Here is a 26,522-nt window from a genome sequence, read left to right on the forward strand (position 1 = left end):
ACTTCTTTCATTCCTTCCTTTCTTCTGTCCTTCTTTCCTCCCTCCCTTCCTTATTCCATATTGATTTATTTACTAAATATATATAAAAATATAGATTTAAAAGAATTAAAAACAGCAATATATGTATTCAGTAACATGTTAAATATTAAAAATTGAGTAAAATCTTAAAGGTGTGACTTCAGATGTAACCTCCTTTGTAATCATCAACATTTCCATCAGTAAAAGCTTTGGTAGTTCAGTGATTGGTTGAAGGATGAACTGACGGACCTCCAGGATGATGAACTCGTTGGCGTCCCGTGAGGTGACGGAGAGCAGCGTTCCTGAAGCAGCTCTGGTTCTCAGGAGCAGCTGGATGTTGGTGCGGCGAGAGCTGCCTCCTCCTCTGAGCTGGAAACGAACCACGCTGCCTGAGTCAAAGGAGAACTCTGGAGTAGCTGAGAGGAGAGGAAACATAGACATACTAGTTTATACACATGGAGATGACTCTGATCAATGATTCAGAACATTTATATTTTACTCTGGGCAAGAACCAGCCCACTTTCCTTCCTGTCTTCTTTTCCTTCTTTTCATCTGTCCTTCCTCCCTTCCTTCCATCTTTCCTTCTTTCCTTCCTTCCCTCCTTCTTTCCCTCTTTCCTTCCTTCCTTCCTTCTGTTCATCCCTCCTTCTTTCACTCTTTTCTTCCTTCCTTCCTCCCATCCATCTTTCCTTCCTTCCTTCTATCCTTGCCTCCTTATTTCCCTCTTTTCTTCCTTCCCTCTTTCCTTCCTTCCTCCCTTCCATCTTTCTTTCCTTCCTTCTGTCCTTCCTCCCTATTTCTAATACTCAAAATTCAAATACTCCTCTTAAAGTCTTTAAAGTTGTCAAACTGCAAATACAGAGACAAACGGGTCTCTCTCTCTCTCTTTTTTAAGGGTCTCTCTCTCTTTTTAAGGGTCTCTCTCTCTCTTTAAGGGTCTCTCTCTTTTTTTTAAGGGTCTCTCTCTCTTTTTTTAAGGATCTCACTCTCTCTTTTTTTTAAGGGTCTCTCTCTCTTTTTAAGGGTCTCTCTCTCTCTCTCTTTTTAAGGGTCTCTCTCTCTCTCTTTAAGGATCTCACTCTCTCTCTCTCTCTCTCTCTCTCTCTCTCTCTCTCACCCCTGTCACACTTGTGTCCCGTGTATCCTGGGTGACACTCGCAGCTGAAGGACCCCCACTCAGCGAGGCAGGACGAGTGAAGGCCGCAGGAAGGACCGGCGGCCGTCACACACACACCGTCTGTTAGTCTGCAGCCAGGAGAGCTGTCCACACTCTCACCTGGAGACGCTAGGTCATATACCTGAGGGGGGGGGGGGGGGGGGGGGGGGGGGGGGGGGGGGGGGGTGGGTGAGAGAGAGACAGAGAGAGACAGAGAGAGAAAGAGAGGTTAGGTTTTCAGTCAGCAGCAGAGAAACCACAGCAGCTCTCTTTAGTTTCCCAGCAGGAAGAACACACACACTCACACACACACACACACACACACACACAACACACGCACACACTCACACCCACACCTACTCTGTCACACACACACACACACACAGTGTTACCTGACTGTCCACCACCAGATTTCGGATGCAGCCGGTGAAACTGCGGTAACGTCTGTGAGGAGACGTTTCCTTCATTCCTCCCAACTGGAGAGGCTGGAAGACATTCAGATACCTGAGGAGGAAGAGGAGGAAGAGGAGGAGTAAGAGATGAAGAGGATGAGGAGGAGGAGGAGGAAAAGGATTAATAAGTGTTTAAAGTCTCTTCATTAATATTTGAAGAAGGATCCAGGGGAGGAAGAGGAGGAGGAGATGAAGAGGAAATGAAGAGGAGAGAGGAGGAAGAGGAGGAGGAGATGAAGAGGAGAGAGGAGGAAGAGGAGGAGTAAGAGATGAAGAGGAGATGAAGAGGAGAGAGGAGAAAGAGGAGGAGGAGGAAGAGGAGATGGGAGGAAAAGGAGGAGTAAGAGATGAAGAGGAGATGAAGAGGAAAGAGGAGGAAGAGGAGGAGATGAAGAGGAGAGAGGAGGATGAGGAGGAGGAGATGAAGAGGAGAGAGGAGGAAGAGGAGGAGGAGGAGGAAATGAAGAGGAGAGAGGGGAAAGAGGAGGAGGAGATGAAGAGGAGAGAGGAGGAAGAGGAGGAGATGAAGAGGAGGAGTAGGAGGAGATGAAAAGGGGAGAGGTGGAAGAGGAGGAGGAGATGAAGAGGAGAGAGGAGGAAGAGGAGGAGATGAAGAGGAGAGAGGAGGAGATGAAGAGGCCATGGGACGAAGAGGAGAGAGAGGAATAGGAGGAGATGAAGAGGAGAGAGGAGGAAGAGGAGGAGGTGATGAAGAGGAGAGAGGAGATGAAGAGGAGAGAGGAGGAGATGAAGAGGAGAGAGAAGGAAGAGGAGAGAGGAGGAAGAGGAGGAGGAGATGAAGAGGAGAGAGGAGGAAGAGGAGGAGAATAAAAGATAGATATGTGATTCTCACTTCTGGTTTCCAGGTGTTTCTCCTGAAGCTCTGCAGCCGGAGTCGTCCGTCTCCTGAACGTCAACGCCAACTCCTTCCAGCTCGTTCACCGCTGTGCCTCCACACTGATCCAGGATCAGCTGGACGGCCTGCACACACACACACACACACACACACACACAGAGACACACACACACACAGAGACACACACGCACACACACATACTGCTGTTAAACACAGACTCAGTACTTTGGTTTCAAAATAAAAGCATTCAAGTTTAACTTAAAAAATAAAGTAACTAAATTAAACTTCCACCTGTGCTTCAAACCATTTAGTATTTCTGTAACATAAACATGAATAATGTATATTTATACATTTCATCATCAGGTGAAGCTCAGGTACCTTTCCATCACTGATGATGTCGAGGCGATGCCAGCGCCGGTCGGTCACGGTGGATTTTGGGCGGAAGCTGCAGAGTCAGCGTTCCTGATCCATGATTTATACTCAGAGCTGGAACTCCATTCCTCAACTCTGGAGGAAAAGAAAAAATACTTCATTATAAGTAAAAGTACTGCAGTATTATGAGTGATGTACTATGCAGTATTACAGTAAAAGTACTGCAGTATTATGAGTGATGTAGTATGCAGTATTACAGTAAAAGTACTGCAATATTATGAGTGATGTACTAAGCAGTATTACAGTAAAAGTACTGCAGTATTATGAGTGATGTAGTATGCAGTATTACAGTAAAAGTACTGCAGTATTATGAGTGATGTACTATGCATTATTACAGTAAAAGTACTGCAGTATTATGAGTGATGTAGTATGCAGTATTACAGTAAAAGTACTGCAGTATTATGAGTGATGTAGTATGCAGTATTACAGTAAAAGTACTGCAGTATTATAGTGATGTAGTATGCAGTATTACAGTAAAAGTACTGCAGTATTATAGTGATGTAGTATGCAGTATTACAGTAAAAGTACTGCAGTATTATAGTGATGTAGTATGCAGTATTACAGTAAAAGTACTGCAGTATTATAGTGATGTAGTATGCAGTATTACAGTAAAAGTACTGCAGTATTATAGTGATGTAGTATGCAGTATTACAGTAAAAGTACTGCAGTATTATAGTGATGTAGTATGCAGTATTACAGTAAAAGTACTGCAGTATTATAGTGATGTAGTATGCAGTATTACAGTAAAAGTACTGCAGTATGAGTGATGTAGTATGCAGTATTACAGTAAAAGAAGTACTGCAGTATTATGAGTGATGTAGTATGCAGTATTACAGTAAAAGTACTGCAGTATTATGAGTGATGTAGTATGCAGTATTACAGTAAAAGTACTGCAGTATATGAGTGATGTAGTATGCAGTATTACAGTAAAAGTACTGCAGTATTATGAGTGATGTAGTATGCAGTATTACAGTAAAAGTACTGCAGTATTATGAGTGATGTAGTATGCAGTATTACAGTAAAAGTACTGCAGTATTATGAGTGATGTAGTATGCAGTATTACAGTAAAAGTACTGCAGTGCAGTATTACAGTAAAAGTACTGCAGTATTATGAGTGTGACTTTAGTAGTTGATATATTTATAGCTCTGACTTTATTTCTCTGTCGCTGTGTAAGCTGCTGCATCCCATCACGTCTGCAGTCAATCCTGTGTGTGTGTGTCTCTCTGAGTGTGTGTGTGTCTCTCTGTGTGTCTCTGTGTGTCTCTGTGTGTGTGTGTCTGTGTGTGCGTGTATCTGTGTATGTGTGTCTCTGTGTGTGTGTGTCTCTCTGAGTGTGTGTGTGTGTGTGTGTGTATGTGTGTCTCTGTGTGTGTGTCTCTGAGTGTCTGAGTGTGTGTGCGCTATGAGTGTCTGTGTGTGTGTGTGTGTGTGTGTGCATGAGTGTCTGTGTGTGTGTACATGTGTGTGTATATGTGTGTGTGCGTGTGCATGTATGTGTGTGTCCCAATCAACCTCACAGCCTATCGAACATTGAGCTTCACATCACTGATCAATGCCCCCCCCCCCCCCCTCCCCCCCTTCAGGGTCTCACACAGAAACCATCCCGCGGTTCAATAATGACATAAGTGTAAAGCCAGCAGATGAAGCCAGCAGCAGCGTGTAAAGGCCATCACAAGGCTAATCCATGAGCATCAGACCACCGGGAGCTGACATTAGAGTTTATGAAGCTCTTTGTCCTCAGAGGAGCTCTCCTCTCGGCCTTACAGCAGCACATTCATTCTGTCTTTGTGTCGCGCTGAAAAGGACGACAGGCGGCACGTTGTGCTCCAGCGCTGAGAGATTACTCTGCTTCTGTTTGTTTACTAGTTTAAAGTAGAACCAGCAGAATAAAAAGGGGCGATGCTGCTTTTTAAAGTTTTCCAGTTAGTCTCACAGCAGCAGTGGAGAATGTGTCAGTGCTGGTTATTAAGAGGAAGAAGACTCAATGTGATTATTATGTGATTAAATCCTTCTGATCTACCTGCAGCAGGTCTAAACATGGTGATGTTTGGTTCAGCACTTTAGTTTATTTACATGATTTACATGATTTACAAGAGCAATATTGGTATTGAGAGGTAATATATCAGATATTCCTATTGCACAGATTAAAGTGAAATAAATATATATATATGTAGTCTTCAGTAGTCCATTGGTGGTGTTTCATGGCCCAGGCCTCTTCTTCTTATTCTGACATCTTAGCGATGGCTGTCTAGCTACAACTCCAAGTCTTCTCTTCACAGTTGAAACTGAGACTTGTTTACTACCACACCTACTAGCTTCATTGTTGATTTTCATTGTGCTTCTCTCTCCTCCTCTTCCTCTCTCTCCTCTCTCCTCCTCTTCCTCTCCTCTCCTTCCTCTCTCCTCCTCTTCCTCTCTCTCTCCTCCTCTTCATCCTCCTCTCTCTCTCTCTCTTCCTGTTCCTCTCTCTCCTCTCCTTCCTCTCTCCTCCTCTTCCTGAGTCTGGTTCTGAGGGTTCTTCCTGTTAAAAGGGAGTTTTTTCTCTCCACTGTGTCTCATGTGTGAATGTTGGGTCTCTTTAAAGTTAAAACCTGAAGAGTTTGGTTTAGAACCTGCTCTATGTGGAAAGAGCCTTGAGATGACTCTGTTGTGATTTGGCGCTATACAAATAAAGATTGATTGATTGATTGATTGATTGACTATGAAGCTGTGAGCCGCTGATCACGGAAGCTGTTGACTCTCAGAAATGTGTCTTCTGACTCTGTTGTGGCTTTTCTTGACAGAGTTTCTCCCAGTTTCTGAATGCTTTTAGATGGTGAAGGAAACTGTACTCACTGACACCTTGACTCTACGCACTTTCTCTGTAGTAAAGACCTACTTTTGTATAATTTGCAGTTTTGGGTAACCTTACCTTTTTTTTAAACCTCTGGCAGTTCACCTCTGACCTTTGTACCATTTCAAGCTACTCATTGGACTCAATAAAAAACTGGAAAAATTGGGGTATTCTAAAACTTTTGAGCGGTAGTGTATATTATATGAATATTATTAGTGTTGTCTGTATGTAAAGATCTTTTAACATTATAATCATTTAGCCCCTGAGCAGGACTCTCACCTATAGCGATGAAGTCCTCCTGTTCTCCGGAGTGAGCGGGTCCCAGCGGTCCGTCGTAGAGGAGAAGCCCGTTGGCCGACTCCGCCAGGAACTGCAGGGAGATGTGGCTCTGGAAGCAAGGCATGATGGGAGGGAACCAGGCGTAACCATGGCCACCGAAACTGTGTTTGGTCTGCTGGCACTCGGGCCCGTCGAACATGGGAGGACATTCACATCTGAACCACAGAGAGAGAGAGTTTATTATTCTAGTGTTTTATTTTATCCTCTAACACAGAGGGGTAGAAATCCCCTTGTTACCTGTATCCCCTCCTCCTTTCATCCCTCGTTACCTGTATCCTCTCCTCCTTTCATCCCTCGTTACCTGTATCCCTTCCTCCTGTAACCCCTCCTCCTTTCATCCCTCGTTACCTGTATCCCCTTCTCCTGTAACCCCTCCTCCTTTCATCCCTCGTTACCTGTAACCCTTCCTCCTTTCATCCCTCGTTACCTGTAACCCCTCCTCCTTTCATCCCTCGTTACCTGTATCCCCTTCTCCTGTAACCCCTCCTCCTTTCATCCCTCGTTACCTGTAACCCCTCCTCCTTTCATCCCTCGTTACCTGTAACCCCTCCTCCTTTCATCCCTCCTCCTTTCATCCCTCGTTACCTGTATCCCAGCGGTCCGTCCTGGCAGCTCCCCCCGTTGAAGCAGGGGTTGGTAGAGTAGGCGGAGCAGGGCAGGTGAGTCTCCTCTCGGCTCCTGCAGCCGCAGAGCGCCGTCGTCGAGGGCGACAGCGACACCAGAGAGACGTTCCCGCTGCTCAGGGCCATCGGTGATTGGCTGAAGGAAACCTTGCTGCTGCAGCCTCCAGACTGACTGCAGTCGGTGTAGAAACAGTCGTCAACGCCGACCTGAGCGATGGAGACGCCTAACGCTGCCTCCAGCTGGAGACGGGACAGGAAAGATTTAGGTTACCTTCAAGAACAACACACTTCCTGCTTTCTAATGTTCTAACTCAGAGGTTGGTTGTTATGTTTGTGTATTTTGTTGTGTGTTACTGTTTATGTGTCTATGTGTATTTATCAATGTGAGCATATATTTCTTTCTTTCTTTCTTTCTTTCTTTCTTTCTTTCCTTCCTGCCTTTTCTTCCTTCCTTCCTTCATTCCTGTCTTCTCTTCCTTCCTTCCTTCCTTCCTTCCTTCCATCCATCTTTCCTTCCTTCCTTCCATCTCTTTCCTTCCTTCCTTCCTTCCTTTTTCCCTTTCTTCCTTCCATCTTTCCTTCCTTCCTTCATCTGTCTTTCATTCATTCTTTCCTTCCTTCCTTCCTGTCATCTTGTCTTCCTGTCTTCTCTTCCTTCCTCCCATCTTTCCTTTCTTCCTTCCATCTTTCCTTTCTTTCTTCCACCTTTCCTTCCTTCTCCCTTCCATCTTTCCTCCTTCTTTCCTCCCTCCTATCTATCCTTCCTTCCTTCCTTCCTTCCTTCTTCCCATCTTTCCTTCTCTTCCTTCTTTCCTTCCTTCCATCTGTCCTTCCTTCCTCCCATCTTTCCTTCCGTCCTTCTTTCCTCCCATCTTTCCTTATCTTCCTTCTTTCCTTCCTTCCATCTCTCCTTCCTTCCTCCCATCTTTCCTTCTCTTCCTTCTTTCCTTCCTTCGATCTGTCCTTCCTTCGTCCCATCTTTCCTTCTCTTCCTTCTTTCCTTCCTTCCATCTGTCCTTCCTTCCTCCCATCTTTCCTTATCTTCCTTCTTTCCTTCCTTCCATCTCTCCTTCCTTCCTCCCATCTGTCCTTCCTTCCTTCCTTCCTTCCTTTCTTCCATCCTTCTTTCTTGTCTTCTCTTCTTCCCTTCCTACCTTCCTTCCTGAAATTAAACTAAGTGAGATTAAAACTAGTGTGAAATGGAAATGAACTAAATATACCGTTAAAAACCAGAGTATAAGTCTCACCTTTAACACAATATTATTATATATAAAAGTGAGGTTAACCTGACAAACTGTTTCATGTGTAAAATGTGTGTTTTACTGTGTTTTTAATTAAAATGATGAGAAAGTTTTGGAGTGTAAACATATGTGTTAGTTGGTGTTTACAGTAATATATTAGTGTTAGAGTATCAGGACATGATATAGATTTACTATTAAACCTTTATTAAAACACAGAGTGAAAACCTAACAAACAAACTCTAAGCAGTGTTTGAACATTACAGCAGCCTCTCTTTTCCTCTTTGATCTCACATCTACCTCCATCAAGACATCTGAATTTATTCCCTTAGTGTTATTTATGCACTTTGGTGTTTCCTCTTGTCATTTCTCCTCCTGTTAAATCTTTACTGTCATTTTGCTTTTCTGTTGCCAAATTCACTCGTTTTCTCTGCTTGTCATCTTGATCCCCCCCCCCCCCCCCTCATTTTTTTGTCTTTATGGGATGAGAGAGAGGGGGGTGGGGGGTGGGGGGGGGGTTGTCTCTCTCCAGCTGTGTGTATTTCTCTCTCTCTCTTTTTTTAGAGATTAGTTATTCAGCTGACAGTCTCATTCCTCCAGGCAGTTCAGCGTTTTGGGCTTCAGACCAGGTTTCATTCAGCGTTGTACTTTCTGTGCTTTTACTTTGTATTTCTCTGACATTGTTGTTCTTAAATTAGCCACCTGAGACAATTAAAGACATCTTCCTTCAGCAGCACCAGTTATTTTTAATCACTCTGCATGCTTTGCTTTGTGTTGTTATTTACACGTTAACAGGACATGTGACGGCTGCAGAAACTCACTTTTTTGTGATAATGGCAATCGATCTCTTTGTTGCCATGACAACATAAAACATGGATTTTATTTACTCATTGAGCTTAAATGTGATGTTTTAGAGACCTCTACAGAGGAAGTAAGTAAGTAAATAAGTAAGGAAGGAAAGAAGGATGGAAGGAAGGATGAAAGGAAGGATGGAAGGAATGAAGGAAGGAAGGAAGGAAGGAAGGAAGGAAGGAAGGAAGACAGGAAGGAAGAAAGGAAGAAAAGATGGAAGGAAGGTAGGAAGAAAGTAAATAAGTAAGTAGGTAAGTAAGGAAGGGAGGAAGGAAGGAAGTAAGTAAGTAAGTAAGTAAGTAAGTAAGTAAGTAAGTAAGGAAGGAAGGAAGGATGGAAGGAAGGAAGGAAGAAATGAAGGAAGGAAGGAAACAAGGAAGGAAAGATGGAAGGAAGGTAGGAAGAAAGTGAGTAAGTAAGTAGGTAAGTAAGGAAGGAAGGAAGGTTGAAAGGAAGGAAGGAAGGATGGAAGGAAGGAAGGAAGTACGTAAGGAAGGAAGGAAGGATGGAAGGAAGGTAGGAAGGAAGGTAGGAAGTAAGTAAGTAAGGAAGGAAGGGTTAAAGTGACTTAACTTAAAGCTTTAGGGTTTGGTTTAAGGGTTAACGTTAAGGTAAGGAGCTGTAGTGAATGCATGGGATATAACTACAAACCTGTGTGTGTGTGTGTGTGTGTGTGTGTGTGTGTGTGTGTGTGTGTGTGTGTTTAACTGTGTCATCACCTTTCTGCCTCTCTCAGCTCTGATCTGAGGTCAGCAGCTGCACTCAAAGCTTTTAATGGATCTGATGTATGCACGTGCACGTATACACACGTGCACATGGGAACGAGTGCACGAGAGTCACATGAACAGCCACTCGATGGAGATCCATGCAGTTAACCTCTGCTCTGTGTGTGTGTGTGTGTGTGTGTGTGTGTGTGTGTGATGTTTAATTGATGTGTAATTATTGTGTCATTAACTCTGTGCTATATGTGGAGCTTCTTGTTTAGCATATTAATTAAAATGAATGCAGGAAAGAAACGAGCAGAAAGTGTGATGATGATGATGTTTGATGATGAAGAGCTGCAGACGAACAGGTAAACTTATCTTATTTGATCTGCTGTGTAAAAAAAAACTCTCCCTCCCTCTCTCTCTGTCTCTCTGCCCCCCCGTCTCTCTCTCTGTCTCTCTGTCTCCCCCCTCTCTCTCCCTCTCTCTCTCTCTGTCTCTCTCTCTCCCCCTCTCTCTCTCTCTCTCTCTCTCTCCCCCCCTCTCTCTGTCTCTCCCTCTCTATATCTCTCTCTCCCTCCCTCCCTCTCTCTCTGTCTCTCTCTCTCTCTCCCCCTCCCTCCCTCCCTCCCTCTCTCTCTTCTCTCTCTCTGTCTATCTCTCTCTCTATTCCTCCCTCTCTCCCTCTCTCTCCCCCCCACACTTTCTCTCTCTCACCTTGGCTCTGTTAGCCGCTGCGTATCCATGCAGTTTCTCAGGTTTGTAGTACGGTGATCCTCGAGCAGCGAACCAGACGTTGAGCTCTTTCTCTCCGTGGCGGCCGGCGTCGCCTACAGAGAAGATCTGGACGTTTTCCGGCAGCGTCTGCAGAACTTCGGCCAACGCTCGGCCCAAACGAGCGAAACGACTCTCCTCTCCTCCGCTACTGCCGAAAAACTGCTCCACTGTCAGGTCTGCAGGAGGACGAGGAGAATTATATTATTATTAATAAAATTTAAATCAAGCTTTTTGTTTTATTTCTCTCTTTCTATTTTACTCTACTGTTTTATTATTTTTTTTATTATAACTGGGTTTTTAAAAAAATGTTATTGTATGTTTTAATGTTTCCAGTTTTTCCTGTTCCTGTTTCCTGTTCCTTCCTTCCTTCCGTCCGTTCTTCCTCCCTTCCTTCCTCTTTTTCTTTCTCCCTCCCTCCATCTTTCCTTCCCTCCTTCCTTCCTTCCTTCGACCTTCCTACCTTCCTCTGTCCTTCCTTCTTTCCTTTCCTCCCTTCCTTCCTCCCTCCTTTTCTTCCTTCCTTCCTTCCCCTTCCGTCCTTCCTTCCTCCCTCCCTTCCTCTTTTCCTTTCTCCCTCCCTCAATCTTTCCTTCCCTCCTTCCTTCCTTCCTTCCTTCTTTCCTCCGTCCTTCCTTCCTTTCCTTCCTCCCTCCCTTCCTTCTTTCCTTTCCTCCCTCCCTCCTTTTCTTCCTTCCTTCCTTCCTTGACTTGAGGACAACAGGAGGGTTAAACTCAAAAAAGAGGTATAGTTTCATTTAAATGAGGTAATCGTTCCCAAATAAAAAGTGTAAAGTCGGAATGAAGTTGGGTTAAAAAGAATTGGGTGATAATTTATACCTTTGTGCTTTATTAATAATTCAAATTGACTCAGGAAGACAAACGCTGCACCAACAAGAGGGTTTAAAAAAACACACAATGGAGGAAGAAGGAGTGAGGCTGAATTAGAGAAGATGAAACAAGAGATAATAAAGCGAGAAAATGAAAAGAAAGAAAGAAACACACATTCAGAAAGAAGATGACATCATCATCATCATCATCATCATCACTCACTGGACAGGCGGAGGGAGGCGGCGTTCCTCAGAGCTTCCTGTCTGAGCTCCGTGACGTCGACCTGAGCCGTGGAGATGACATCAGGCCAGGTGTTGTCTGATACGCTCACCTGCAGGAAGTAGGAGCCGGGAGGAGTTCCCTCTCTGATAATCAGCTGACCCGAACTGTGATTCAAACTGAACAACCTGAGAGGGGGGGGGGGGGAGGGAGAGAGAGGAGAGAGAGAGAGAGAGAGAGAAATTAATTCCTCAATTTGGACTCATCTTTCTTCTTTCTGTTGTAGATGCGCACACACACATACACACACATACACACACATACACACACGCACACACACAGACACACACACACATGCATACACAAACACAGACAGACACACAAACACGCATATACACACACGCACACATTCAAAAACACACATACAAACACACACACACACGCAAACACACACATACACACCCTCAAACACACAAATACACACCCTCAAACACACACATACACACCCTCAAACACACAAATACACACCCTCAAACACACACATACACACCCTCAAACACACACATACACACCCTCAAACACACAAATACACACCCTCAAACACACACATACACACCCTCAAACACACACATACACACCCTCAAACACACAAATACACACCCTCAAACACACACATACACACCCTCAAACACACACATACACACCCTCAAACACACACGCAAACACACATACAGAGGTTTGACCCTAAACACCTATTTTTTTTATCTGTTATTAAAAGAAATTTCGCCTATTAACCCTTTAACTCCTTCATACTTCTCTCCTCCTAACATTCACTTCTCTAATGAATCATAGAGAATAATCATGAGTCAGAATATGACCAGGATGTGAAGGGTTAATAATAACTGTTTTATCTTCTTGTTAAACAGATGCTACTTCCTGTTTAAATAAAGGATGAATAAGTAACTAGCTCCGTTCCCTTCAGTTTATCTGTCATGATGACACCATGCTGACATCAGACAGGCCAGCGGCTCCGAGGGGAAACCTAACCGATGCTCACAGATCTGAACATCTGGGTAAAGTCTCAGTCAGACGAGGTTTAAGACGAGTCTCAGAGCAGATGTCCTTCTGTGGTTCCAACACGGAGCCACACGGAGAGCTGCTTGATCTAGAAAACTCTCCCTCTCTCTCTCTCTCTCTGTCTCTCTCTCCCTCTGTCTCTCTCTCTCTCTCTCCCTCTGTCTCTCTCTCTCTCTCTCCCTCTGTCTCTCTCTCTCTCTCTCTCCCTCTGTCTGTCTCTCTCTCTCTCTCTCCCTCTGTATCTCTCTCTCTCTGTCTCTTTCTCTCTCTCTCTCCCTCTCTCTCTCTCTCTCTCTCTCTCGGTCTCTCTCTCTCGGTCTCTCTCTCTCTCGGTCTCTCTCTCTTGGTCTCTCTCTCTCTCCCTCTCTCTCTCTCTCTCTCTCTGTCTATCTCTCTCTCTCCCTCTGTCTCCCACTCTCTCTCTCTCTCTCTCTCTCTCTGTCTATCTCTCTCTCTCTCTCTCTCCCTCTGTATCTCTCTCTCTCTCTCTCTCTGCCTCTCCCTCTCTCTCTCTCTCAAACCCTCGGACCTGAGACCGAGCCATCACAGCTCATGTTAATGTTTAACCTCGTCACATCGTCACCGTGGCAACCGTCAGAGCTCAGACCGGATCAATTAATTAACTGAGACTTTAACTTTTAACAAACTTTTTTTTCTCATATTCTTTTATTTTTAATTAATTAATTTTATTATCTTATTTTATTGTTATCACTCTAAGTTTTACCTTCTTATTTGATGTTCATGTTTCTATCTCTTTTTTTTAAAACCTAGTTTTAGTTTAAAGATTAAATCTAAATAATGACAGCACAGGGATCTCTTCTTCTTCTTCTGTTTCTGTTTCTCTGCTGTTTGTTTATCGTTTTGATTTCCTGTGAGGAGGTGACATGTTGTTATTGGCTTCTTCTTCTTCTTCTTTCTCTCTTTTATATTTAAATGAACACGCGACCTACACCTTCTCTATACTGTGAACAAATCGCTATCAGCCGGCTGATCTGATGACGGGTGACAGTTCAGGAGCATCTATGATCATTCTCTCTCTCACTCTCTCTCTCTCTCTCTCTCTCTCTCTCTCTGTCCCTCTGTCTCTCTCTCTCTCTCTCTCTCTCCCTCTCTCCTTTTGTTCTCGGGGGGCCGCTTCTTGTCGTCTGTTGCCGTCCTTCCTCCTCGCAGGTATCTCGTTAGAAGAGGAGGAAGAGGAGGCAGCGAGCGGCAATCAGGCTTCTCCTTTCAACGCGTCCGCATGAAGCCTCGCCTCATCAAACAAAACGAGCGCGCCCTCGCTGCGCTTCACTGGGAATTTTCAATACTGCTGCTTATGAAGTATTAATAGCACTGTTCCTGACAAGTCAGATCCCCCCTTTTCTCTCTCTCTCTTCTGCTCCTTTCATTTCTCTTGCACTCTTTCTTTGTTTCTCCCTTCAAACTGCCTGTTTCTGTCCCAATTTCCCTCTCCTCTTTGTCGCACTGCACCTTTGTACTGTCTTTCCTTCTCTCTTTTAAATCTGTCAGCTCCTCTGCAGCTCTTTTATTCCCCCCCCCCCAAACTCTCTCTCTCTCTCTTTCTTTCTTGATGCTTCTCTAGCTGTGTGTCACATGTGAGGAGGACACTTTAGCTCCAACTGATCTTAATCTGCCACTTCCTCGATGCCAATATGCCAACAAGAGAGAGTTTACTTTTATTTATTTATCAGAAGGTTTGATGCACTGCAGGAAAGAAACCTTCCTCTTGTCCTTTATTTCTCTGCTGGTTTCATTCCTTTTTTAATTTCTTTTTTTTTTAAAGGACCATTCACAACTATAACGACATCGACAACCTGCAAATATCATATTCATTATGACTTTATTTATGTCTCTGTATTTATGTTAAAGCAGCTTTGCTCCTCTCTCAGTACAGATTCAGGAGGTGATTTCTTTAGAGAGGTTTGTCTCTGTTTATTATACAAAGACGCTGGAGCTTTGTTCTCTATTATAATGTGATATAAGTCTGAGCTCATACTGTGAGTCTCTGCTTCAACATGTGCTGCTGTGGGTCTGAAATACTTCTGATCAACACACTGAATCAGCACCAAGCCTGTCAACCCTTAAACATATAAATAACAGTATTTCTAGTATATAACATTATTCCTGCAGTATGTAACAGTATTTTTAGTGTCTGAAATTCTTCTGATCAACACATTGAATCAACAGCTGCCTCTGAAATCTTCTGCTTTTCTTTTTATCTCTTTGTACAACAGAGTCTTAACCAGGCGGGGAGTTCCAGTCCTCTGAAATGAGGCCAACACAGAAGTAACTTAGAGCTGCATTCTATCAAAAGGCCACCAGGGGGCGACTGTCTCTATACAAGTCAATGGAGAATTCACCAACTTCTCACTAAATTTCTAACCTCAGTAAACGTTTTCAAAATGTGTTTATGGTCTCAATCGCTAGTTTAAAGCCTTCTTCAATGCAGTATGATGTTCATTTGGGAAATTTTGGCCTCCCTGATTTTATATGTGACGATAAAGCAGGGTATGCATTAGGACGTGGCTACGTCCTGATTGACAGGTTGATTGACCAATGTCCTCGAGATCCAGCTCTCGCAACCATAGCAACCTCCCCGCTCTGCCCATGGCCCCGCCTCATGCCCATATAAGTAGAATCCGTGTTTTTATTTTTCCCAGCATGCACCTGAAATTTTCAAGATGGCGCTGCCTAGATTCGAAACTATTGGCTTCTGAGCAGCAGTCCACAAACCAATGGGTGACGTCACGGATGTTACGTCCATTTCTTTTATACAGTCTATGATTTTAACTCATTAGGAGCTTCTTGTGGTCATGTGTGTAATAGATGAGGTCAAACTATCTAAACTCACTGTGTGTGTGTGTGTTGACTGGGATATAAAGATTTATAAAGACAAAGAGGTTTGGAGCTTTGCCGACATGAAGGAGAGAAGAGAGTGTGATATTTAGTTCTATGGAGGATGATTGAAGGACTACTCTGAACTAAAACAGGCTGAGCAGAGAGAGAAACATGCATAATTATTCTTTATTAATTTAAAGTGTGGTTGTGAAGAAATGAGTGAGAATGTAAGATGAATAAATCTGTTGTTTAACTGAACATGCTCACTGCGGCTCTGCTCTGTTGTTTTCTGTCTCATTTATGCTCCAATGAACAAACCTTGTACTGTTGTCCTCCGCTGTGTATATTTTATGTTTATTTGATTCCTGTGTAAGAAAGACGCAGCGCTGAGGCAGAGCACCGGCCGTCTGTCCATTACATCACACCTCACAGTATATAGTATAAGGCTCAGTGATAAATAAGTGTTGGCAATATGAGCAATTCAAGAATATGTTAAACTAGTTATAAAAGCAGCATCAGGTTTGTTAAAATGTACATTTAGTATTTTTGTTGGTTTTATATCATTTGAAATGACATTTGTACCTTTTTTTACCAAAAGTAAGACTGAATGCTCCTGAAAATGTCAAATGGTGTAACCACAAAAGAATGATAAGTATTAAATATTTTTATCCACCTAGAGAGACAGAAAGAAAGAAAGAAATTAAGAAAGAAATTAAGAAAGAAAGAAAGAAACAGAGGTAACCACAAAAGAATGATAAAGGAAGTGAGTAAGGAAGGAAGGAAGATAGGAAGGAAGGAAAGATGTAAGGAAGGAAGGAGGGAAGGAGGGAAGGAAAGAAGGAGGGAAGGAAGGAAGGAAGGAAGGAAGGAAGAAATTAAGAAAGCAAGAAATGAAAGAAAGAAAGAAAGAAAGAAAGAAAGAAAGAAAGAAAGAAAGAAACAGAGGTAACCACAGTAGAATGATAAATATTAAATATTTTATCACCTACAGTGTATTTAAGTAACGTAAAATGGAAATACTCAAATAAAGTACCTCAGCTGCTACCTTTATCTATATTATACCTCCTAATTCATCTTTTTTCTCCACATCTCTATCTCAACTCTCAACCTCTTCTTCTTTTTCTTCTTCCTTTAACCTCTCTGTATATGCTAAACTCTCACTTTGTCATCTCTTCTTCCACCTCTCAGTGTTTTTTTTTTCACCAGATCAAAGTACCTGGACGGTTTGCCTTCAAATCGGTACACCTTCTCGCTCCAGTCATCAAGGTCAGGGGATTGAACTCGTCCGAGCGCCGTTGTCGGGAGAATACCTGTCAGGAGACACAAGGAAGAAAAAAAAAAGTGAAAAAAAAAAATGCATTAAGCTTTGAAGGGAATTAGTTTGGAGTAGATCCCTGTGGTACAACCCAAATATTAGGAGTGAAGGGAGGAAAGTGGAGGCTTCTTGAAGGAGATAAAGTGACAGGCGACGCCTCATTGGCACGCACGGTCATGGTTTGACAGCAGCAGGAAGATGTGCCCCCCCCTTCCTCCCCCCTCTCTTTCTCTCTCTTCCAAAAAAAGCAGATGAACGCAGCGCTGTAATCTCTTTAGCCGTGAAATCAGCTGCCTTTTAAAAATGGCTCCTGTTTATGTGCCCGTCAAAACTGGGACTTAAACTGGAGTTAATTGTTTGCTTCATGGCGTGTTGTGGAGCTACGTGATGGAGTCGTATTAGTGGGTTAATGTACTTTCATGTGGAAAGGCCCCGGAGAGGGAATCCACTAAAAATACATTACAGAAAACCTTCGCTTTTTCCAGCAAATTACAGCAGGCTGACAGATGGTACCAACGCTAAATAAGTGATGTGGGGGGGGGGGGGGGCGGGGGGGGGCGGGAGGCAGCGAGCAGTCGACTGTGACGAGCGCAGCCTTAACAACATGAGCGTGGAGCACTGGGGAGGTTGTGGGAGCGACACCGAGGGACCTGAAGGTTAGAGAAGCCCGTTGGTGACCAGAAACACACCAGGTTGAGTCTCTCAGACCGGCTGGGGATATCTGAGCCGCCACGCTGAATAACAAATGTTCTCTGTTATGTCTACAGCTGTGAACAGGAAGTCAGCTGCTCAACAACAGCTTTTCTTGCTGCACTCATCAGGAAAACTGATATTTATATATATATTTAAATATATTTATATATAATATGAAGCTTCAGAGTCCAAATGAGTCAAATCTTCATCTTCTATGTTTCAACGTTACAGTGTTTTTACTAGCAAAGTCTTTTTGTTACTATACTTCCACCACAGAGAAACATATATATACTATATATACCATATATACTATATATACTACACCACAGCTCAACATATATATACTATATATACCATATATACTTCCACCACAGAGAAACAGGAAACACTAAGAGGAGATATGATGCTAAAAAGACTGTAAATGTGTCAGATATCTCTTGATATAATAACTCAGACTGATGAAGCTCAATAGAAGCTGATCATCTACTTTTAAATGACTGAGTGGAAACACTGTGGATTTAGTCTCCATCACTTTACATTGAAGCACATTAGAAGGTTTTAATATCAGTATGAAGAACAGGAGGAATGATTACAGAGAGGAAAACCTTTGTGTGTATTTGTCTGTATTTCTAAGTTTTTATGTTGTATTTCTCACCACAGGAGAGTCATCTAATGAGCTCTTGTGGTTTTATTGGCTCCTTCCGCACGTTTGTAGGTTATTGTTTTCTTTTCCTAATTTCCAAAAACTCTGCATGAATGATCTTATTTTCACACACAGAAGGAGGACTGTGGATTTAGTCCTCCATCACTTCCATTGTAAACATGATGAAGGATCTAATGGTCAGTATGAACAGGAGGAATCATTACACACACATAAACACTCATATGGCCACCTGATTGTTGTTTTAAAACAGACAAATTGTGAATCTATCCTTTAAGCGAGGCGGTCTACCTTCACCTTGGGAGGCTTTAAACAGAGAGTGTGCTCAGAAAAGCTCGGCCCTGATAAATTAAGGTCAAAACTTTAGTTGTATACAGCACAACGGGGTAAAAACACAACTTTTCAGGCTTCTTCTTTGTGTAACTACTTTACTTTTATTTTGCAGCAGTTCCCTTTGATCCCTAACCAAACCAAATCAAGAGCCCGCAGCCTGTTTCACAGAAGTGATTTGTGAGCATTGCTTAACTCACAAACGGAGGCAGCATTGCATTTTACTCATTTCATTGTCGCTCGCAAATTGCAGATAAATTTACGGGTCTGGCATGCATTTAGAAGTAAATATGCTGTTTGTTTTGAATAATGGAACATGTCAAATGAAGCGAGAGGATGCAAATTTAGTCAAGAATCAGTGAAAGAATGGTGGTGAATTATAAAAGGCTTTGGTTGCACCCAAAATCCATCCATGTTTATGTTATAGTACATAATTCTGCTCAAACTTTCATAGTCTTAGGAACATAAAGGAGGGAGGAAGGAAGGAAAGGAGGGAGGACGGAAGGAAGGGAGGGAGGAAGAAGAAAGGTAGGAGGGAGGGAGAAAGGAAGAAGGAAGGAAAGGAGGAAGGAAGGGAGGAAGAAGGAAGGTAGGGGGGAGGGAGAAAGGAAAAGAGGAAGGGAGGAAGGAAGGGAGGGAGGAAGAAGAAAGGAAAGGAGGGAGGGAGGAAGGAAGGGAGGAAGGAAGGGAGGAAGAAGGAAGGTAGGAGGGAGGGAGAAAGGAAAAGAGGAAGGAGGAAGGAAGGAAAGAAGGACAGAGGAAAGGAAGGAGGGAAGGAAACAAGGAGGGAGGGAGGAAGAAGCATACTTTCCTATCTCTGTACATCATGGCCATTAAATTGCCTATAATTCTGATTGGCTTATGAGTATCGTTGAAGTTTTATATATATATAAGAAATCCCAAGTATATCCTGTCAAACAGTCAAACTGCATCTAAACTAATGGCGCTTTTCCACTACACAGTTCCAGCACTACTCGGCTCGGCTCGCCTCGCCTCGGCTCCAGGAACGACCTTTTCCATTAAAGAAGTACCTACTCAACGTGGGCGGGGTCGTCATAGCAATGGCTCAGCGAAACTGCCGTGACTTCGTTTTCTACGCGACACAAACACATAAACAATGGAGGACATGGAGGCAGTGGTGTACTTGCTGCTGTATGTGGCTTTCTGTCACACACACTTCCTTCCTTCCTTCCTTCCTTCCTTCCTTCCTTCCTGCTGCTGTATGTGGCTTTCTGTCACACACACACTTCCTTCCTTCCTTCCTGCCGCTGTATGTGGCTTTCTGTCACACACACTTCCTTCCTTCCTTCCTTCCTTCCTGCCACTGTATGTGGCTTTCTGTCACACTTCCTTCCTTCCTTCCTTCCTTCCTTCCTGCTGCTGTATGTGGCTTTCTGTCACACACACTTCCTTCCTTCCTTCCTGCTGCTGTATGTGGCTTTCTGTCACACATAAAGCAAAGAGAAGAGAAACCGAATCACTGTAACGCTGTTGTTGCTATTTAAAAATGCCAGATTTGATTCTTGTGTGGGACGGCTCATGACTCTTCCAGTGACTCTCTGACCAATCAGTGGCCGGCAGTCTGTTGACATCACATTTAGTATCGGCTCGGCTCGCTTGGAACCTCAGCAGAGCAGGTACTAAAAAAGTACCAGGTACCAGGTACTATCCCTAGTGGAAACGCAGAGAAAACTGAGTCGAGTCGTGCTGGAACTGTGTAGTGGAAAAGCGCCGTAAGAAATACGTTTGCAAAGTATATTAAATTGTAAAAAAAAACAAAACAGCTGCTTACACATATTGTATATTCCATCACTCATCATTGTCCTATTTACATTACCACCTTCATCTGTATGTACTCAACATTTAAAGCTTTTAATAACTCTACTTTAACTATGATTTATTTACGATCTGTCACAAGGGCTTCAAATATAGAGAGAAGCCCCACAACTGAAGACTACAATAGTAAGAAAACCATAAGACTACAATATAAAACTATCATACGTTGGTCACTAATAAAGAGCAAACTACCATCATATCATAAAGGCGACAGATAACAGACGAACATACCTTCATAACTGTAGACGATGAAGTTTGTGTGTCCTGGCGAGTGAGGGTGATCGTTCCTGTCGCCGATGACGACCGTCAGCGTGCTGGTGGAGCTCATTGGAGGAGAGCCGCTGTCAATCATGAGAATCGGGAGGCGGTACTCCTTCTGCCGCTCGCGGTCGAAGGTCCGGAGAGCCGTGACGGCTGCGCTGCCGTTCCGAAAGTCCGTCAAGTTGAAGTTGGTGGCGTCGGAGGTGAGCATGAGGAGCCGGATGGAGAACGGTCCGCCATTGGTGGAGGTGTCGCGGTCGGTGGCGTGGAGCAGCAGGGAGGTGTCGTTCATTTGCACCGCCTGAGGGGCCGGCGTGTTCTCCCAAACAACGGGCTTATAGGGAACCTCAAACTCCGGGCCGTTGTCGTTAATGTCCAGTACGGTTACCACGACGATGGCAGTGCCAGTCAGGGAAGGAGTCCCAGTATCTGTAGCCAGGACCATGATCCTGTGCTGCGAGATCTTCTCTCTGTCCAGAGAATCCGCCACGACTACCCAACCGGACTGGTCCACCAGGAACTGACTGTAGGGGTCGGACTCTTTGGAGATACTGTAGGAAAATCGTCCATTCTGGCCTGAGTCTAGATCCGAAGCTGTGACCTGACTAACAATAGTCCCCACGGGTACGTCTTCGGACATGGCCGGCGACTCGTAAAACTGCGGGAAGAAGACGGGGGCGTGGTCATTGGCGTCCTCCACCTGAACCAGACAGTAGGCCAGGCTGAAGAAGTCGGCGTCCTCGGCCTTCAGAGTTAGATTGAAAGTCCTCTCATGGGGCTTCTCAAAGTCGACCTTCTTCTTCAGTTTGATCACGCCGCGCCGGTTCACCTTGTCCGTCTCCACGAAGAACTTCCTGTCTTCGTCTCCACCGACAATGCTAAAGGTCACCACAGCGTTCTCGTCCTGGTCGCCATCTGTGGCAGAAACTACGAGGACCTCGCTGTTCACCTCCAGGTCCTCTGTTACCTGCCAGACACAACGAATATTATCATTATTCCTTCCTTCCTTCCTTCTATTTGTCCTTCCTGTCTTCTCTTCCTTCCTTTCGTTCTTCCATTTGTCCTTCCTTCTTTCCTCCTTTCCTTCCTTCCTCCCTCCCTTCTTACCTTCTTTCCTTCTCTCCTTCCTTCCTCTCTTCCTTCTTTCCTCCCTTCCTTCTTTCCTCTGTTCTTCTTTCCTTCCTTCCTCTTTTCCTTTCTCCCTCCCTCACTCCTACCTTCCTTCCTCCCTCCCTTCCTTTCCTCCCTTCCTTCTTCCCTTCTTTCCTTCCTTCCTCCCTTCCGTCCTCCTTTCCTTCCTCCTCCCTTCCTTCCTCCTTTCCTTCCTCCTCCCTCCCTTCCTTCTTCCTCCTTTACTTCCTTCTTCCTCCCTTCCTTCCTTGACTCGAGGACAACAGGAGGGTTAAGGTGTGACGCTGTGGTTAATGTCTAGTTTACTTGATTAGAACTATGTAAAGATCATGGTTTGGGTTCAAATCATCACTGGAGACAAGTTTTCAAATTCCTTAAAGATATGCAACCTTTGCTGTCATGGCAACAGTGAACACCACCATTAATTGACATGAGCAAGATTAAGTCGATTAGAGTTTCTAAATGTCGGTTTCCATTATTTTTCGATTAATTGCTCCAACCTTAAACAAGAGGATGTTTAGGTCAGATGTGTGTTTTAGATGCGTTACTCACCTGAGCGGTGTAGATCCTCTGAGTGAAGACGGGCGGGTGGTCATTGACATCTGAAACCATAATGGTGGCTGTCCCCGTCCCTGCCAAACCGCCTCCATCCCTGGCCTCCACCACCACCAGATACCGCTCTTCCACCTCGCGGTCCAGGGAGCGCAGCACCGTGTAGATCGTTCCCGTGGTGGCGTTGATGGAGAACAGGTTGAGGTTGATCTCATTGCGGACGTTCTTGATGATGCTGTAGGTCAACATGGCGTTCTTGCCCTCGTTGGGGTCGTCCAGGTCCATGGCACGCATCTCCATGACTGAGGTGTCAGCGGGGGAGTTTTCAGGTACTTGGCCGACGAAGCAGCCGTCTACTTCCAGCGCCGGGCACGGGAAGAAGGGAGCGTTATCGTTCACGTCTCGCACCTCTAATAGAACATCGGCAAAGCCTGTGAGTCCCGCTCCTCCTTCGTCTGTGGCCAGGACGAGGAATCTCCAGGCCGGCCGCTCCTCTCGGTCCAGGCGTCGCTGGGCGTAAATTCTCCCGGTGCGTTCATTGATGGTGAACTCACCGCCGGCACCTTGTCCATGGAGCGAGTAGCGAAGGGCGGTCTGGTCTGCTTCCTGGTCTGGATCGGTGGCTGAAACCTGCAAACGTTAAACAAGAAAAAACGAAAAAACTGTTTTAGTTGCTGTCTGTTAAATGTTCCCACAGTCCAAATAAAAAATGGGAAAGTAGGAGCCCCCTCGTAGCTGAGTGGTTACAACGTATGACATATACCCGCAACGTCCCTGGTTCGAGTCCTTGTTTCCTGTCAGCGTCTACGCCACCAACTGTCTAATTATACAAGCAACAAACCTCCAAAAGGTTTAAGACTTGCCAATAGTTTTCTAACCTTTAAATGTATGTAAATGTCTTATTCTGTATCTCTTATTTCATGCATTTTATTAATTCGGTACAACACTTTCTGATTGGCTGTTGTGTATGAAACAAGTCTTCCCTATTCTCTGATTAAACACTGAAAATGGTCTTTAAAATTATGTGTGAAAACCAGGTGGGGAGTTCTGGTCCTCTGAAATGAGGCCAACGCGGAAGTAACTTCGAACTGCATTCTATCAAAAGGCCACCAGGGGGCGACCGTCTCTATACAAGTCAATGGAGAATTCACCAACTTCTCACTTGATTTCTAACCTCAGTAAACGTTTTCAAAATGTGTTTATGGTCTCAATCGCTAGTTTAAAGCCTTCTTCAATGCAGTATGATGTTCATTTGGGACATTTTGGCCTCCCTGATTTTATATTTCACGATAAAGCAGGGTATGCATTAGGGCGTGGCTACGTCCTGATTGACAGGTTGATTGCCCAATGTCCTCGAGATCCAGCCCTCGCAACCATAGCAACCTCCCCGCTCCGCCCATGCCTCCGCCTCATGCCCATATAAGTAGAATCCGTGTTTTTATTTTTCCCAGCATGCACCTGAAATTTTCAAGATGGTGCTGCCCAGATTCGAAACTATTGGCTTCCGAGCAGCAGTCCACAAACCAATGGGTGACGTCACGGATGTTACGTCCATTTCTTTTATACAGTCTATGGTGAAAACTCAAAGAAGTTTAGACTAATACATGTGCTAACTAAACAATTAAGCATTTCTTACAATCTGCACCATTTTTTTAAACTCTAAAAACAACCACCATAAAACAGCAAAGCCACGGTTTCATGGTGAAATAATGCATGTTGTTTCTTTATATGAGAAATGCATTGAAACACGTTTTTTGAAGCAGGTTGAACAAAAGCAGCCGCTTTGACTTTTCACTTCGTCTCCTTTAAAGAAAGTATCACTATTTGTTCTTTCTTCCACTGAGGTGTTTCTTATCAAAACACTTTTAATGCTGTTTCATTATGTACAAATGTTGAGCCGGGCGAATAGGACACGAGGCAGGGAGCTGATTGCAGCTGCTGCCCCCGCACGCAGGGGCTCTGCAGCACAGGAATAAACATTTCTCTGTTGCTTTGTCCTGTTTGTGCTTAATTAACCTGCCTGCCTGCCTGCTATCTCTCTGAATGAGGGGACGAGAGCGGCGGCGGCGGCGACACAAGCTCTCACATCTGTCACCGCGACACACAATGCAATTAAAAGTTAATGGACACCAACAAAAGCAAGAAAAAAAGTACACTTTTACCCTTTCTTCTCCTCTTTTCTCACCAGAGGGTTTGTTTACAGAAGCCTTTGAAGTCCCCCCCCCCCCCTCCTCCTCCCCCCTCTGTGTGGCGCTTTGCATTTCCTGACAATGTGATACAGGTAGACAATATTGAAGATGAGAAGTCGCGGTGCCACAGAGGAGGCTGCCGCGCAGGTGAAGTCAAAAAATATTCATTTCAAATTGGATTTTCCCCTCCGTTCGCTATCTGCTGAATTGTATTAATACACGGGGCTGAAAGCAGCGTGTGTTCAGGGAGGGGCCGCCAGCCGCTCGCCGGAAAAACTATTGAGAGCGTTAGAGAGGAACCGAGCGCACATCAAATCAATTCCAGCAGGCGAAGGGGGAAGCAGGGCCCGGGTTGAGGACTCGGTGACACATGCCTCTCTGGCGGGGGATTACTTCCCTGCCCTCTCCGACGCGCTTCCAACTTTTTAATCTGATTTAGCTTGGCGGCACATGCATATTACTGTGAATTACCCGAGATAGGTGTGACGAAAGGTGGATGAAAGCTGCAGAAGGAGGAGGAGGAGGAGGAAGAGGGTTGAGTCTGACTTTTTAGAGGCAACTTTTGAGATGACGGGCGCTTCCTGTCAGGAGGTTTGGGCTCTGTTAAACCTCTATCAGCTGATATTGTGTTAACACGTGTGATGTGTTAGTATTCAGTCACTGGATCCTCGCTGAGATGTCGCTGGAGGCTAATTCTCCTCCATGTTTGAAGCGTAACCAACACTATTAGATTTGTCTGCATTAAACCTGATACATCGTCACATATTGTTCATATAAACTTCGACTTTTTCACAACGGGCTCCTTCACGGTGGAGGTGTGACTTTCTCATATTTACATTTTAAACGGTTTCATGTGGACTGAATGGAGATCTGATCGGAGTATAAAGTTAAAAACTTGCAGCTGGATGGTCTAAAATATCTACAGTGCTATCAACGCATCCATTCATCCATTTTCTCCATCCTCTCTTTTTGTTGTGCAGGGTCACAGAGCGGCTACGAAGACCAAGCATGCACTGGGTGAAAGGTAGCAAGACATCATGGGGTACAGCTTTATGATCCTTTATTAAAACAGTTTTAAGTAAAAATAATAATTAGTGTCATTCTTCTTTACCTTAATAATTATAATAAACTGAAACTCTCCTTTAGCTTTTTCTCAGTGGTGAGTACGTGTCAGTTCAACATCATATTAAAGTTTGTGTTCTCGTGTACAGCAGAGAATATATTTGTTACGCAGACTAGAGGATTATGTTTTTATTTTATCAGGCTTAGTTAGATATGGGATGTCAGCCTCACTGTGCAACTAAAAGCTGAGCTCACCTGGTACCAAGGTTATTATAGTTTTGAAATTTTCTTTAGTTTTTATTATTTAGTTTTTCAGTTTGCTTTTTTATTTCAGTTTAGTTTTTATTTAGTTTTAGTCATAATCATATAATAATGTATCCTGTCGTATCGTATCATAACGTATCATAACGTGTCGTATCATAACGTGTCGTATCATAACGTATCGTATCATATCGTATCATATTGTATCATAACCTGATTGAAGTCTTGTGTGTGTTGAAAGTCACTGAGCTCAGGAGTTGCTTCATGGTTATAACTGGAACATCATTTTAATTATGACCATTTTAAATCAGGACTATTCATTTTAGATTGCTATTTACTAAATTCAATTTGGACTATTTTTTCTTGTCTTATATGATAAACAATATTTTGTTTTCTTATGTATGGAAGTGCAGAATGAAAATGACAAAAAAATGAAAAAAAGATGATTAAACCTGTTTCCATCCATAGTTTTATAGGGAATATTTATATTAAAAACAGTACCAGTTAAAAGTTTGGACACACTTTACAGTCACTTAAATGAGAAATCATGTCCAAACTTTTGACTGTTCCTGTCTCAGTGTCGTCTGTTTGCTGCTCAGGTTTCATGATGAACCTGAAACTGTTTCAGATCCTTTAACGTGATGTCACGGGCTGATGTGATTTACTGACCTCCAGGATGAAAACCGGCAGCTCCGTGAGCTCCTCGGTCACGGCAGCGTGGTACTCGCTCTGAGTGAAGACGGGCGCCTCGTCGTTACGGTTCACCACCTGAACCACCACTAGCGTCTCGTTCTCCCACTTCCCGTCGGAGGCCACTAGCCGGAGCTCGTAGCGCTGCTCCATCTCGTAGTCCAGCGGCTGAGCCACAAAGATGGTTCCCACCTCGGGCTCCACGTCGAAGGTGCCCATGTTGTTTCCTGCCGTGATCTGGTAGCGCAGCTTGGCGTTAGCACCTAGAGGGAGGAAGTGGAGAACGGGTTAGCAGGTG

General features: G+C 44.1%; 1 protein-coding gene across 1 annotated transcript in view; it reads right to left on the reverse strand.

The window, feature by feature from the left end:
- Positions 1-26,522, reverse strand: part of si:dkey-22o22.2 (neural-cadherin) — a 162,939-nt gene that overhangs the window by 7,623 nt on the left and 128,794 nt on the right. Inside the window, 14 exon segments of the mRNA XM_053327682.1 lie at positions 268-434; positions 1,136-1,316; positions 1,567-1,678; positions 2,480-2,607; positions 2,861-2,920; positions 2,922-2,989; positions 6,028-6,242; positions 6,673-6,950; positions 10,222-10,457; positions 11,332-11,516; positions 16,460-16,553; positions 20,310-21,306; positions 22,023-22,652; positions 26,204-26,487. Coding sequence (XP_053183657.1) covers positions 268-434; positions 1,136-1,316; positions 1,567-1,678; positions 2,480-2,607; positions 2,861-2,920; positions 2,922-2,989; positions 6,028-6,242; positions 6,673-6,950; positions 10,222-10,457; positions 11,332-11,516; positions 16,460-16,553; positions 20,310-21,306; positions 22,023-22,652; positions 26,204-26,487 — 3,635 coding nt within the window.

Source organism: Scomber japonicus, chromosome 10 (genome assembly GCF_027409825.1).
Source record: "Scomber japonicus isolate fScoJap1 chromosome 10, fScoJap1.pri, whole genome shotgun sequence".
NCBI lineage: Eukaryota > Metazoa > Chordata > Actinopteri > Scombriformes > Scombridae > Scomber > Scomber japonicus.